This window comes from Alosa alosa, chromosome 8 (assembly GCF_017589495.1).
Source record: "Alosa alosa isolate M-15738 ecotype Scorff River chromosome 8, AALO_Geno_1.1, whole genome shotgun sequence".
Lineage (NCBI taxonomy): Eukaryota > Metazoa > Chordata > Actinopteri > Clupeiformes > Clupeidae > Alosa > Alosa alosa.
Window position 1 is genome coordinate 6,373,553 of NC_063196.1, and position 16,539 is coordinate 6,390,091.

Below are 16,539 nucleotides of genomic sequence, written 5' to 3' on the forward strand. Positions count from 1 at the left end.
TTACCATGGTTTTTCACAATACTCCCACTTTACCCAGAAACGCACGTGCATGAGTAGGAAACCGTGACAGGCACACTGTGTCTTCAGCAAAGTGCAGAAGAGCACAGGCTAAAGAAGATCTAAACCACCCCTAAATGATAACGAGTTCAGGTAAATGAGCACGCGTGTGTGTGTGTGTGTGTGTGTGTGTGTGTGTGTGTGTGTGTGTGTGTGTGTGTGTGTGTGTGTGAAAGTAGATATCCTCCTATAAGGTTGTGACAGACAGACACGGCCACGTTTCACCCAAGTGTGACCTTTCACAACATCCTGTCTGTATTTGCTCGTCTTCCAATCAGAGAAAAGAATCTGCGCTCATCCACCATGTCCGCTGAATGCTTGAATGGAGAGATGAACATGACCATCGATGGACAGATAAAAAAGGTGAAGGAAGGATGAAAATAAATGCTGCAGGACAATAGCATTACATAACACTGATCCTCTCACACCCTTTAAACCCCCCCCTCCACACACACACACACACACACACCCACACACACTAAGCTGACCATGCCCGACACATGTGTTAAGGCAGACACACAGGCGGTCATGTATTAAGCTTCTAGCCCCCTGGCTCTCTGGCTCCCACCTCTGCACACAGGTGACCGCGTGTGAGAGGAATCAATGCACACAGCATCTGTGCGTGTGTGTGCAGGACTAAGAGCGTAATATTATTTCAGTATGCGCTATTCCATACGCTCAGAAATTGGGAACATCTAATTATTTGGCATGTCGAGTATCAGTCTGTACATTTGTGAAATTAATGTAATGTAGTGATTACAGGCAGAAATACCCATGTCGTTAAAACACGTGTGTGCGTGAGGGGTGGGGAGTGGGGATTGGGGTGTGTATATGCTAGTGACTTCACATCTTCTTGTTCTTTGTGTTCACGTGTATGTCCGTGTGTGTGTGTTTGTGTGTGTGATTGACATTTTGCTGTCCTTTGTGTTCACGGCAACTGCCAGTGCCACCACATCTCAGTTATTAATTTACCCCAAAGTGGGTCTAGTTACCGTAGCAACCTTGTATAGTGAGGTGGTGTGTGTGTGTGGGATGTGTGTGTGTGTGTGTGTGTGTGTGTGTGTGTGTGTGTGTGTATGTATATGTGTGGCAGGAGAGAGTTTCTGATTGATCAATAGTACAACCTATCAGGAGGAGATGCAGATATTGGGTCATGACCAGGCTTGGAATTTTACCATTTTAGGGGCAAGGCCACTTGTCCTTCAGTTGGGCATATTTGGTGGGGGGCACAAAGGCCACATGTCAGGGCACCAAGGCCAAAGTTAACTATACAGTAGTAGGCTATAAAAATGTTCAAAATTGTATTTAGCCTATTCACAGCAGTGGACCTGCATCACTGTATGAAACATTACAAAAACATGAAACATGACATATTACATAGAACTGTAAATCATCTGATCATCTAATATTTACAGATATTTAGGCTATATTTAACATTTATTTTATATTTGGCCTGTTATGAAATCACATAGAAAAATGTAAACACGTTGTGAAACTTAAAGCCCAAATTTGGAGACATGCATGTCGAAATTTGCTGCAAATTCAAAACCGGATTACTCTGGAACGGCTAACTGTACAGGGGACTGCTTTAAACCTTTGTGGTCGGTAAGGTCTGCTGTTTATTTTGATATATGGTTTGCCATGTTTTGAACGAAGGGTTCGTGAAGTATTCCACCAAGATGAATGGGTAGGGAGATAGGCGCAGAACCTAGAATTTATGATTCAATTTAATTATAGTATTTATTTGTCTCACGAACCGTTCACCAAACGGCTAACATTGTTTAAAAGCTGAGAAAAAGCTCTTTCATGTGATGTGATAGGCCTACTTGTGATGTCTGTATGATGAGTAGGCTACTTCGCGAGTAGTTCAACTGAGAAGAATGGGTGTAAACCAGAATATTGAAAAAAAGGGGCACCAAGGCCACAGTGGCCTGTAAACCTCTGATTTTCAAAGAGGCATCACGGTCAACGCAAGGGGCAACGATGGCCATGGCCGTCGTGGCCGCCGTGAAATTCTTACCCTGGTCATGACCACATTGTTTCTTTCATACATACCTGTGCCCAAGCACATACAATTACAAGCACCTACCCACACACAGCTAAAATATTCCCATCATCTAAGGCTGCCAATGTCATTCACACACGTGACATGCATGCACATCTAAGGCTGCCAATGTCATTCACACACGTGACATGCATGCGCGCGCACACACACACACACGCACACACACACACACAAACAAACGTTAAGATATTCTTAGTTGGCCATCACTTGGCTGTTAATATTAGCCTCACATGGGTCCTCACACACACACACGTGGACCATTACCCCATGCAGGGCCATTGACCTGAGACTGGTAGAAAATATAAAGACACATCAGCAACCCACCAACGCACGCACCAACCCCTTTCCCTTGCTCAACTCTCTACCTTTATCCTATCCTCCATCACCCCCCCCCCCCACCTGTGCATTAACAAAGACACAAGTAAAGACAGAAAGAAAGTACAATACTTGTGAGTGAGTGAGTAGGCAGTAATGCAAGCAGAAAGGACATTAGAAATAGCATACTTGTCAAAAAAAAAAAAAATTCTGTCTGTGATATGGGTTTCTGGAGAGGACATGGAAGGGCAGATGTAGAGAGCGCAGATCCTCCTTAGATGTTATCTACAGAGTGTGTGTGTGTGTGTGTGTGTCTCTAATGAAAGAGCATGCATATGGGTCTGTAGGTCTGTATGCATTAGCTGAAAGATGGAAGAAAGGCTCTACTGATGTTATTCAAGTAAGTGTGTCTGTATGAGAATGTGTGTGTGTGTGTGTGTGTGTGTGTGTATACACACTCACAGATTTATGATATGATCTGGGATTCTGTATTCAGCTGGATGGTCCGATTTCTCCACCTTGTGCTGGTTCTGACCCAAATGAGCGAACCTAAAAAACACACACACACACTTACTAGGGGAGTCACAGACAGGATATTGCAGACCTAAACTTTAACACACACAGAGTGAGAAAGCAGTCCAAATTTTCTACTGCCAGCCTTTATACATTAAGGTATAATGTGTATACACACGCACGCAAATTCATGACACTTTTGTACTTTATTACAGCACTCCATCCTTCAGAGCTCTGTGTTGATGGACAATGCAATCTTACAGACAGGCTACAGCAGGCATGTAACTGAAGCGTTCCGTTCATGCTGCAACAATTAGCTACACCAGACGTTAGAGCAATGCATACATTCCAAAACTATTGCTTCAGTTACGTGCCTGATGTTGCCTGCCTGCATGTTACACACAAAAGAGAAGCACAAAAATACAGATAAACACACACATGTGCACACGGACACCACACCACACCCATAATACACACCTGTGGTAGGTAATCAGGTCGTCGTCACCCAGGGGTTCTGTGAGGTCGAGTCCGTACGGCTCTTTCATTGGCTGAGGTGGAATGTCCTTAAAAAAAGGTCAAAGATTGAGGGAGAAGATTAGAGGACAAACGTCAACTGAAGCACTGGTTCAAGGTCACTGCACACTGAGCCCACGATTGTATGATTAAAAAAATAAATACAACTTCACGCTGCACCAATCACATTTACATACCTACTTGCACGCCTACTACCGCCAGTCATTAAAGTTTTCGGAAGAGGTTTCACGTTCGGAAGAGGTTTGCTACGGCTCACATCTGTACAGTTTCAGAGAACAAGGGCTCCTACTGCCCTGCCTACAGGTGCCAATCAACCAATCAGACAGCTTTAAAGCCCTGCCTACAGGTGCCAATCAGACAGCTTTAAAGCCCTGCCTACAGGTGCCACTCCTGCCTACAGATGCCAATCAAAGAGCAAAGAGGGTGCACTGGGAGAAGAACTCTGAAAAGCACTCATGAGTCCTGACAGTCTACTCAAGGCCTTTGTTGAAACGTACCCTCTCACCCCGCACTCTCAGTGGAGAAACGTACACAGAAAGTACATACACACTGTTACATAACACCAGCCTTCAGCATTTTCCTTTGTGCATACTGACAGCTCTGGGACGAAATTCATGATCTTGCACATAACTACACTAATTTACAGAGAATGAAACACACACAGACACACACACACACACACACACACACACACACACACACACACACACACACACACACACACACACACACACACACAAAGGCACGCTTCTAAACCAAAGCATTTAATTTCCAATCCTGCAATATTTATTATGTTCCTTGACCATTAATTTCTGCACTGCCACTTAATTCATTGATGGGTTTCTCAAAAACACAACTTCACACCCAACCAGAAACTAACATATCTCTGCAAACCAACATAAACAAGCAGACAAACAAACACGCCAGCAGGTGGATCGCACTACTCTTTTTTTCTAAACCTAAAAGCGTAAACACATACACACAACCAGTATGACTAAAGCAAACACACATGCACACTGTAAGGATGAACACACACACACACACCGACGATGAAGAAAGAAAGAAACACACACATACATAAACACACACACACACACACACACACACACACATACATAAACACACACGCACAGCAAAATGAAGTGCTGAGAGGTAATTGTTCCGAGAGCGGGCTGATAATCATATGTTTAAATATTTTATCAGTTGCGGATTTCTCAGTTACCCTGGCGATCAATCCTGCCGGCCAGGCCTGTGGGCACAGCCAAGAGTCTGTGTGTGTGTGTGACACGTGAGCCCAAGCACGAGCAAACATGCACACATGCTCACTCATATACACACACGCACGCACGCACGCACACACACACACACACACACACACACACACACACACACACACACACACACACACACACACACGCAAACATGCAAACATACACTTACACACACACACACACACACACACACACACACGCAAACATGCAAACATACACTTACACATACATTAAACACAAACAACAATATTCACACATACAGTACAAACTTCAAAAAATGCAACCGTGCCAAAATAAAAATCAGATTGTGTGTGTGTGTGTGAAATAGATTTCATATCTGATCAGTCAGGCCTGCATAAGCATGGATAGAAGCAGTCGTATTCTCCACGAGGGGTGCACACACACATTATTCTTACTCATCTGTCTCTGCTCTATACAAAATCACAAATACACAGATGGGGGACATGCATACACACACACTCTTTCTCTCTCTCACACACACACACACACACACACACACACACACACACACACACACACACACACACACACACACGATACCCCATCATGCCGATCAACATAAACATAGAACCACTCACACAGAACACCGAACATGTCACAGACTCTTGAAAACACGCCGCAAAACGTGTTTTTGTGTAGAATCTGGCAATCACACAAAATAACTAATTATCTCCCTCTACAAACATTTATCCATACACACACACACAGGCACACACATGCACACACAGAGAGAATCACTGTGATAAGGTAGATGATTCATCTGAGGTTGCAAATATTTTAATGTGAAATTTTACAGTCCATTTTCTCAGGGTCAAAATATTAAAACTTCTGCGACTAGCGCACCCCACACCGCAACCCATCCCACCCCATACCCGTGTGTGTAAGGGTTGCAGCCAGTGGTCCTTGGACGCTTTCCGCTAGGACTTTTTAATGTCTTGCCAGTCAACATGCCTGGAAAGAATTTATTTTATTTATTCATTCAATCATTTCACTGGCCAAATGATATGAGAGAATGACAACATCCAAAAATGTGTTTGACTGTGACCATTATAAGCCAACAACAACAACACCACATCACAAGGACTTCTGTAAAAAGCTTAGATCGCATCAAAAACAATAGACCAGCAATAGGATCTCATGTTCTCTTTTGTGCCCGAAAGTGTTCTGTTGCCAGTCTAATGGGGTATGCTTGGCTATGCACAGAAGTCAGGACTTTGCATGATATGATTGTTGTCTTTTGTGCGGCACTATTAATGGCAAAAGCATGGTTCGCAATGCGTGGACAAGTATTCTTTGGAACTCATTTACGTTCAAAAACTCGGATACAAATTACAACCTTCTGTCCGTACTCCGAATCTGAATTCATCCGAATTCTTTGGCACGTTTTTGAGGGCCTATGGACACCAATGAAACGGAGCCATGTTTGAAACAGACGTGACTATTTTTGTAAGAAAAAGGAGCATAAACAAGGCTTTATCATATCCAGAAATATTATATTATATTTATATTTTTTTCCTTTTCAATTTACAGGTTAAATACTGGTCAATGGAAACCCTGGACTGGAGAGTTTGTATGTTGTGACAGTAACGATGAGTGAGAGAGTGTGTGTGCTTTTCGGTGCTTTTTCCAGATGCATTTTCGGTGTAGAAGATAGGGCACCTAGGATAGGCCAATGGCACACATTCCCTTTACCATGACAACAGATCTCCATGAAAACACCGGAGCTTTCTAATCTTCTGAAAAGCATGCTGACGCTTTAACTGCCCTGCTCTGCGTCAGTCACTCTCTCTCTCTCTCTCTCTCTCCGTTTGTGTGTGGCCAAATGTTTTTTTAGCAGAAAATTAGTTGAGCCCTTTCAGCAACAAGTGTGTCACACACACACACACACATATATACACAAATGGAAAGCACTAGAGAGGTCAACATGGCTGTGGTTGCAATTAGGACAGGATTAGCAAAGGGTAGTACAATTTAGGTGTGTGTATCTGTGTGCATTTTCTGAGAAACAGTTGGGAGACCCCACAGCCACACAAGTCATTAACTGTATTTCCCTACTTTTTAAAATAGATTGTTTTAATGGGAGAACACGCTGTATTTGACCTATTACAATACAAAACACACATGGGTCACAGGGTCACAAGTACAGGCGCACGCACGCACACGCACACGCACACGCACACACACCTTACTTTAGTGATAACAAAGAATGAAAGTGACACCATATTCCTCTCATCTTTAAGTCATGCAGTTCAAGCTTGCACTGTGAGACCACACATAAAACACATACATTTAACAGAGCATGGTAACACAAACCACACAAACACACACACGTAACAGGGCATGGAAACACAAACACCCGTACACATACACATTTAACACAGCATGGCAACACTCACACACACAAATGAATGATGTTTCCAAAATCACTGAGTAATCGCGTTGAATAATCGCGATCTCAATACTGACCAAAACAATCCTGATAATGATTTTTTGCCATAATGGAGTAGCCCGAGAGCTTCTATAGTGGCAGGCTGAAGCATCCACTTCCAAGAGACCAAGAAAGGATAATGCAGAAAGTGCACGTCGCAGGTTACCAATTTCTTCTTTCACTACCGGTAAAAAGTTTGAGGTCACTTAGAAATTTCCATCCCACTCAATTATAGACAGAATACCAGCTGCACTGTTTTTTTTTTAATCAGGGCAGCAGTTTTCAATGTCCTTACATAATTGCAAAAGGGTTCTTGACCGTTGCAGATATCCACAGGAAGCATGCAGTCTTTAGTCTCCTCTGAGTTAGTGCAATTAAACCTTAGGAGCTATTCGGTGATGACGCAACTGTGGTGTGTACATGGGGAGGAAAGGCAGTATCCAATTGCTAGTGTACATGTACAGGTATTGGGGCAGACTTACCTGTTAGAGGTTGGGGTGGTGGATAATTTGCCATATCGTATGACTTTGGGCCAAGATTTTCCAAATTTGTTTCATCTGGTAGCTGCTAGGAATGATTGTAACATGGCGGTGACACGAGCCATGGCTACAAATAGTGACGTTGAGGTGCCATTCTCCGCATTGCCTTTCTATAATTTTGACATTGATGCCCAGCCAGGAAAGGGCAGGAAGGCTAAGAGGCAGAGAAGAAAGGAAAAGTTCCTGTATGGGGCTGCTCATCGCCAAGAGGAGTTGTCCCCAGAACAGTTGGAGGTGCCTCTAGAGATACCCCACAATATTAGTAGTATGCAGCAGCAAGATCCAGACATTGGGCCGTTATACCAGCAAGCTCAGGAGGGGGCACAGTGCAGGGGTGATGACAGTGGGGAGGCAGGGCATGGGTTTTACCTCAGGAAGAGGGTGTTATATAAAGGGGGTGGATCAGAGGCAAGGATGGTAGTCCCTCAGAAGGTTAGAGGAGTAGTCCTCGAGTTAAGCCATTCTAACCCCTGGGCAGGTCATCTAGGCAGGCAAAAGACCAGTGCCCGTGTTAGCCGCCATTTCTATTGGCCGAATATGACTAAAGACATTGCAGAGTTCTGTAGGGTATGTCCAGAGTGCCAGAAAACCACTAGCCGATGTCTCCCTAAGGTTCCCTTAGAGCCTCTGCCCAAAGTAGGAACACCCTTTGAGCAACTAGGAATGGATGTGGTAGGACCCCTTGAGCGTAGTAAAGTTGGAAACTGCTATATGTTGGTCATCAGTGATTATGCCACAAGGTATCCCGAGGTTTTTGCATTGAAGGCAGTGAAAGCTAGAACTGTAGCCACCTGTCTCATTCAGCTGTTCTCTAGAGTGGGTTTCCCTAGGGCCATAATCACAGACCAGGGAACTAACTTTATGTCAAGGCTCCTTAAGCAGGTCTATATGCTGTTAGGGATAAAGGGCATACGGACTACACCTCATCATCCGCTGATGGACGGCTTGACTGAACGGTTCAATCAGACCCTCAAACAGATGTTACACAAGTTTGTGAGTGAATCTGGCGCTGCCTGGGACAACTGGATCCCCTACCTTCTCTTCGCACATTGCGAGGTCCCGCAAGCTTCAACAGGGTTTTCACCTTTTGAGTTACTTTATGGCCGGGAGGTATGAGGACCCCTGTCTCTGCTGAAAGAAGCCTGAATGGGAGACGAGGAGGCCCCCCAGTCCCAGAATACACTTGCCTACGTCTTGCAGATGAGGAAGAGGTTGAAGAGCATTGTACAGCTTGCCCAACAGAATCTTGAGCAGGCACAAGAACGGCAGAGGGGGGCAGGGCAATCCTGATCAAGTTGCTCTGTATGTTTGTCCCTGTATGTACTTATTTGTATGTGTTTATTATGCCATGTTTGTTTGAATCTGTTATTAGTTTATCATTTTGTCTCCGAGTCTGTCTTGTGAATTATGTGTTAATTGTTTGTTGTGTGTTCACCTGTAATTAAGAATGGTGCTGGTAACCTGTATATATGTTCACCTCTTTGTCAGTCTTGGTTAGTGCTAGTCTAGTCCAGTCCTGTGTGTTTGACGTGTAGGCCTAGTGACTCTGAGATAGTTAAACAGAACTGTTTATTTACGTTTTTTTTGCATAGCTATTTAGAACTATTTTCATTTTTGCTTAGTATATTCCCCTTAATCACCTGTACTTGCTTGCTGTGATTTGGTAAGCCTTAAAATTAAATTAACATTTTACACCGCATCGCTGCTGTTCCTCTGATTCTGTGGCCAAAACCCAAAAAGAAGACGAAACTCAAAACAGTTCCGTCACAAACATCAACCTCATCCCTCCCTCCCTCCCTCCATCTCATTCGTATTTGCCTCCATCCATTCATTCTCTGCATCCTTTACTTCATGACTACATACACCCCCCCCTAATTCCTTGCTTATGACAACACCACTAGCAAAACAGATAGTGTTGTCATGATGAGGAGGAGAGAGCTTCTGAGTCAGATCAGTGAAATGTTCTCCATCAGTGTGTGTGTGTGTGTGTGACACTGGAATGTGATAGACAGCACTGGAACACACATTTAAAAAGGTCCTCTAGTGATGGCTGACTCATTGGTCTCTGCCTTTATAAACAGGGAGGCGTTTTCACCACAGGGGGCTCAGTCTAATCTGGCGCGTGGCTTTGTGGCTTAATGCACATGATAAATCTCAGCTCCGCATTTTACTGCTCCTTCTCGGGGGGGTATGTGAAACACATTCACAAAAGAAAACTGGCCCAAAGACGTCACTGACGGTCTGGTTTTAATAAGGGGACAAGGTGGGAGGGTATGTAATCCAATCACTGGCTCTCTCAGTGGCTCTTCCATAGAGATGGCACAAGCTTGCACACGTAAAGGGGGTAGAGCAACCACAGTGCACCACAGTGTTCATTAGTCACTATTCAACCTTCTGCAGTGCTCAAGCACACGGATTGTAAATATATGAACCTGACGGTTAGGCCTGATGGTCTAGGTTGGCATGTTTGAGAGAGATTTGCAGTGCTGCCATCGCCACTGCTGACAGTCCCGCCAAACACGCAGTCCCGTGAAACACCCTACCCTCGGATGCTTCTGGTTGGCCAAGCTGAGGTGCCACTGGCAATGTCACTTCCTGTGTGAGATCCTGCGCCTGTGGCGGTCAAGCACACACACACACACGCTAACACTTGGGAGGTGTTAGGTGAGGCAGTGAACAGCACAGTACATCAGAACAGCATCAGCATCACACACACACACACACACAGAGGTCACATGCTCACACTGATCGCAATCACACTGACAACGCGGGTGTGTGAGCTAGATGCCGTAAGTCAATGGATCTCAGTGTGTGTGTGTGTGTGTGTGTGTGTGTGTGTGTGTGTGTGTGTGTGTGTGTGTGATATGGAGCATGCTTGATCCAGGACAGGAAGAGAATGTGTTGGAGGGCTGATGACAGGATTATGAGTGAGCATAAAGAGACAGATGAACAGATGAGAGAGAGAGAGAAAAAGAAAGAGAAAGAGAGAGAATCTGTAGTCATGTGTGTCTGAATGTACTCTGTATGTGTGTGTGTGTGTGTGAGTGTGTCTGAATGTACTCTGTATGTGTGTGTGTGTGTGTGTGTGAGTGAGTGAGTGAGAGAAAGAGAGTACATGCTAGACACTGAGCTAGAAGAGACCCAGCAAATGCCAGGCTTGTGTGAGGGCAACAAAAGGGCATCTGTATCTATGTCCAACAGCTCTTCAAGAGGACGCTCCACACACACACACACACACACACACACACACACACGCTAACACTTGGGAGGTGTTAGGTGAGGCAGTGAACAGCACAGTACATCAGAACAGCATCAGCATCACACACACACACACACACAGAGGTCACATGCTCACACTGATCGCAATCACACTGACAACGCGGGTGTGTGAGCTAGGATGCCGTAAAGTCAATGGATCTCAGTGTGTGTGTGTGTGTGTGTGTGTGTGTGTGTGTGTGTGTGTGTGTGTGTGATATGGAGCATGCTTGATCCAGGACAGGAAGAGAATGTGTTGGAGGGCTGATGACAGGATTATGAGTGAGCATAAAGAGACAGATGAACAGATGAGAGAGAGAGAGAAAAAGAAAGAGAAAGAGAGAGAATCTGTAGTCATGTGTGTCTGAATGTACTCTGTATGTGTGTGTGTGTGTGTGAGTGTGTCTGAATGTACTCTGTATGTGTGTGTGTGTGTGTGTGAGTGAGTGAGTGAGAGAAAGAGAGTACATGCTAGACACTGAGCTAGAAGAGACCCAGCAAATGCCAGGCTTGTGTGAGGGCAACAAAAGGGCATCTGTATCTATGTCCAACAGCTCTTCAAGAGGACGCTCCACACACACACACACACACACACACACACACACAGTCTGAAAGAGGGAGAAAGAGAATGCGGAAGAGAATAACAAAGCGATGGATAGAAGAATAGAGGCAGAGGGAGGTAAAGAATGGAGGGAGAGGGAGGTGTGGGGAAAGAGATAAAGACACAGAGAAGTGTTTGATGAAGAGAGAGACATCTGAGAAGGATAGAGATCAAATGAGAGGCTGAAGAGGATAGGATGTCATTTATAAAGCATTACAAGCATATTGCTGAGCATACAATGACATTCAAATTGTATATGATGATATTTCTCATTGAACGCTACACAACTGGCCTACCTTATGGCAGTTAGCTCCTGCCCTGGCTGTGATCACAGTGAGTGTGTGGGTGCATCAGGGTGTATGAATGTGGGTCAAGTATCTTCTTGAAGTAGTTACTAGTTCTCTCATCACTATTGATTGACATATCGTGCATCTGTGTGTCAATGTGCATGTGTTTGAGCTTGTGACAATCGTGTGTGTGTGTTTGTGTCCTGTAAGTTTAAGTGCATGTGTAGTGGTGTGTGTGTAGTGGTGTGTGTGTGTGTGTGTCAGCATTTATGTGTGCATGTGTGTATAAGTTTGTGTGGAGTGTCTTCCTGAAGAGCTGCCAGACACAGACACAAATTGAAAGAAGCACCCACGTAGACCAAGAGTGATGGTGACCTCAATCGTCCAATACTCAAACTAATCACATAGATTCTTTAGAACATCAATTGTCACTGCTCGTCACTTCTGCTTCACTCATCACAAAAGACCTAACAACCCAATATTTATTCTCAATCCGTGACCCAGTCAAACCGCCCACCCCCAGAATCAGATCAACAGCAGTCTTGGGCAGCTATCCTCTATCTTTGCATACAAAGAGTGCACCTTTCAAGTAACCCATTGTAGGAATTCCCCCAATTTCATACATTTTCAACATACTGAGTGCTGAGTTAGTGCTACGGGGGTACCTAATTTTTCTACAAACGCCAAAAAAGGCAAACGAGATCGCTACAAAGCAAACTACAACACTACCTAGCGTAATACCAGATGTTGTGGGCAAACATCAGTAATGTCAGATTCCATTCTCCTTACGGTGAGTCAGTGTAGCATCAAGAAGGGTTGGATACCATTATTTTAAAGGTGCTGTAAGCGTTTTTTAGGCTAAAACATGTTGTGTCACTTACAGCAAACATCACCTCACCATCGGCTAGCTGCCTGTGTCCTGAATACACTGTAAAAAAAAAGAAACATGATCTCTGTGGACAGCCCAGGCTCAAAAAACAGCAACAAAAACAACCTGGGCCAACCTGGCCTATAAAAACATAACACACTGTTCCAGCAAATCACCGACGAGATGCGCGTTTAGGAGAGCTTCAATTGCACGGGAGGGAGGGGGAGCTAGCTCTCTATTTTGTTTGAACGTCAACAGAAGTGACGTTACCCAGCATCACTTAGAGCACCTTTAAGGTAAAAGTACTACATTGTGTTGCTTTCAGATGGACATGCTCTTAATGTAGTTGAAACCCTCAGGTTCAGAGGAATGTGGATGAAATGTATGGTATGAAAGTTAACTCTAAATTCCGTCTGTTGAGGACTTGTTACCTCCTGTGCGCGGACGCTGTCCCCTGATTCGACGAGTTTGATGGGCGTGGAGCGCTGGGAGGCGGAGCCGTCGTCCTCGCGGTCTTCCTCTGAGTCGTCCTCGCTGCTGCTGGACACGGCCTCCTCCGAGGGTGGAGGGGGGGCGCTGGCCGCCGTCTTACGCTGCAGGACTGCCTCGTCTTTGCTGCTCTTCCTGGGAGATGGGAGATGAGAGAGAGAGAGAGAGAGAGAGAGACTTTTACGGTACCAGGGTTGTCCAATTCGAGTCACTAACCACTGAGTCCGAGTCCAGTCTCGAGTCCCCAGTATTCAAGTCCGAGTCAAGTCAAGACATTACAGAAACATCACAATAGAGTCGGATCCTTATTGATCTGAATTGAGCCCGATACAAATGACAAATGTCAAATAGCACAGATACATGCATATGGACACCTGTCTCCTTTTCACAAGAGAGAGAGAGAGAGGAGACGTAAAAACTAGATGTACCAGGAAGACACAGCCAGAGATGAGAAGAGAGATACAAAAGTACATTGAATCAAGAGATCATTCTCTGCCAGAAAAAGCACACACACACAGAGACACACACACACACTTGGTCAATTTGTAGCTGAGGCTGGTCATCACATTCAGGTCAACCATAACAGTTACATATGCACACCACAGCAGAGTGTGTGTGTGTGTGTGCGTGTCTGAGAAACAACGTGACAAATAACTGGTTTCCCAGCAGATCAGAAGCAGGTGAGTCACGCGGATGTTGTTGTGGGTTAAGTGCACATGTGGAAGAGACTGGCACACACTGACACACAGGCAAAAACACCCTCTCAGATATACAGCAATACTCTCACACGCGCACGCGCACATGCACACCTACTGTAAGAGAAGTAGATCTTCAGACAAATTAAATCATGATCACATACACACTCCAAGAGATTACACATCCAGTTGAATAACACATACGAATGACATAAGAAAGCATACAGTTGCTTCAAGAGTTAAGAGAGAAACATGCAAGATGTACTTCTTCCCTAAGTTCCAGGAAGTGGTACAGAATAGCACTATAGACTAACAGGCATCCGAATAAAAATCTAAACTTAGACATACAGTATCCATGCATACAAATGTTTACTGCACCGCACCACACTCATGAAAACATAGATAAATGAACATGCGCACACACACACTTACCCCAAAACAGATTTTGCGGTCTCTTCTGGCTTGCGAACAGTGAATGGGCTGGGATCCACTCCGACAGTTTTGGGCATGAACTCCCTGCACAAACAAACAAACAAACAAAAAAACAGCATGAATCACTGGAAAACATTTTGTCTTGAGCACCTCAATTATCACTACAACTGTAGTGTATTGTGATTACGGCATTCACACTGGAAGATTTGGTGTATATCTCTCTGTGTGTATGTGTGTCCTGATGTATATTATCTTGATACTTCAATCTCCCCATTAGCTGGCTGTGTGAATTCATTATACCCTGGGAGTGTGTATGCTTGCCTGTCTGTGTGTGTGTGTGTGTGTATAAATATGTGTGAATGTGTGTGTACACGTGTGTGTGTATGTGCACCTACCGAGCAGAGTTGGTCATGGAGATGCAGAAAGTGTCGTCGAATGATGTGAGCTCGTACGGCTTGTAGAATTCTGTGTAGGTGTCGATGCTCTCGTCAAACCGGTTCACACGTTTCACCGTCACATTCTTACGGTTCTCATCACAAGGGACTAACACACACACACACACATAAAATATGACAGATTTCAATTCTGATCTCTCTGAATGTGAATTGTGGTTGGTGTGGTATTGCAGGAGGATGCTTTTTAAAGAGTGTGCTGCACAGCTAGTCCATATGTTCAATGAATGAGCATTTTTGTTAATACTACAGTATGTTCCCTAGACTAATATTCTGTTCCCTTCTGTTCTCTTTAAGCTCACACACACACACACACACACACACACACACACACACTTTCCCTTGCTTTCGAGGAACACTGTACGTTGTTAGGATCGGATTCTGGCCAATAAAGGTCTTTTTGACTGTGTGAAAGCAGCGTTTAAAGAGGCCAGGGCAGTAGTGTGTGTACAGGAAGGGATGCTCTGCTGCTGTCCAAACAACAGATGGGCACCATGGCTGCAGCAGCACATTAGCGCCTGAGGACCAGGTGCACAGCACTGTAAGCAGGCTGGCCGGCTGGACAGTGTTTTTGTGATTGTTTGCGGGTCTGTGTGTCTGTCTGTGTGTGTGTGTGTGTGTGTGTGTGTGTGTGTGTGTGCGAAAGTCTAACTTCATTTCCCAAATTCTTTTCAACATATTTGTCCCTTTAAATGTATATGTAATTGAGCTTCGGCAATAATGTTAAAAGAGAGAGAGAGGCTTATTTCATTTCCCCAATTCTGTTTAACATATTTTCTATGTGTATGTATGTTATTGAGCAGAGAAACAGAGCGAGAGAGGGGGAGAGAGAGAGTGTGGGAGGGAGGAAGGGAGAGAGAGAGAGTGCGGGAGGGAGGAAGGGGGAGAGAGAGAGAGAGTGCGGGGAGGGAGGGGGGGAGAGAGAGAGAGTGTGGGAGGGAGGGGGGAGAGAGAGGGTGAGAGTGTGTGCACGCGTTTGTTGTTGTGTCTCATCAGCAACAGGCCTAGTGAAAGATGTGATTACCGTCATCATATGGTAGAGGCAGGTAGGACAGGACTCCCTCAGACCACCAGTACGTGTAACTATAAAAAAAAAACACACCCACCCACCCACACACACACACACACACACACACACACACACACACACACACACACACACACACACACACACACACACAAGCCAGGATCAGAGTCCAATCAGTGTGTGAATGAGGTGGCTAGTGAGGGGGTGTAGTGTTACTGGAGACTGAATGGATTCAACAGACAGACAGACAGACAGACAGACAGACACCTGCCCCCCACCTAACTCTGTCCTTCAATCTCCACTATATCATATAACATGCCCAACTCTGGGTCAAACCACTTCCATCTCTCTATTTCTCTCTCTCTCTCTCTCTCTCTCTCTCTCTCTCTCTCTCTCAGAGATCCCAGCTGTTGGTTAGCAGCCGATGATTGACCTTCTTCAGCGACTGGTGTGCTCATCTGCTGAACATGCTGTATGTGTTTGTGTTAGGGCTGGGACAACGCGTCAACGTAATTGATGACGTCGACGCAAAATATGAGCGTCGATTCGTCAAGCATAACATGTGCTGCTAAATATTTTTAATTTTACACCTTCAGTGTTTTCCATACGTTGACTAATCTGTGGCTGGGCACCACGAAATCAAAACCGGCCACCACACATTGATGTTCTATGTTATAGTCCTACTATTTA

At 44.8% G+C, this 16,539-nt stretch overlaps 1 protein-coding gene across 2 annotated transcripts in view; it reads right to left on the reverse strand.

Moving 5' to 3' along the window:
• Nucleotides 1–16,539, reverse strand: part of fig4a (FIG4 phosphoinositide 5-phosphatase a) — an 87,130-nt gene that overhangs the window by 12,526 nt on the left and 58,065 nt on the right. The window contains exons 18-23 of one of the 2 annotated variants that reach the window (XM_048250109.1): nt 15,847–15,905; nt 14,766–14,913; nt 14,371–14,454; nt 13,186–13,378; nt 3,428–3,513; nt 2,900–2,986 (exon numbers count right to left, since the gene is read on the reverse strand). In XM_048250109.1, the coding sequence (XP_048106066.1) occupies nt 2,900–2,986; nt 3,428–3,513; nt 13,186–13,378; nt 14,371–14,454; nt 14,766–14,913; nt 15,847–15,905 (657 nt within the window). Of the gene's footprint in view, nt 1–2,899; nt 2,987–3,424; nt 3,514–12,767; nt 12,815–13,185; nt 13,379–14,370; nt 14,455–14,765; nt 14,914–15,846; nt 15,906–16,539 lie in introns of those variants that run through there. The other variant, XM_048250110.1, reaches the window with a different exon arrangement.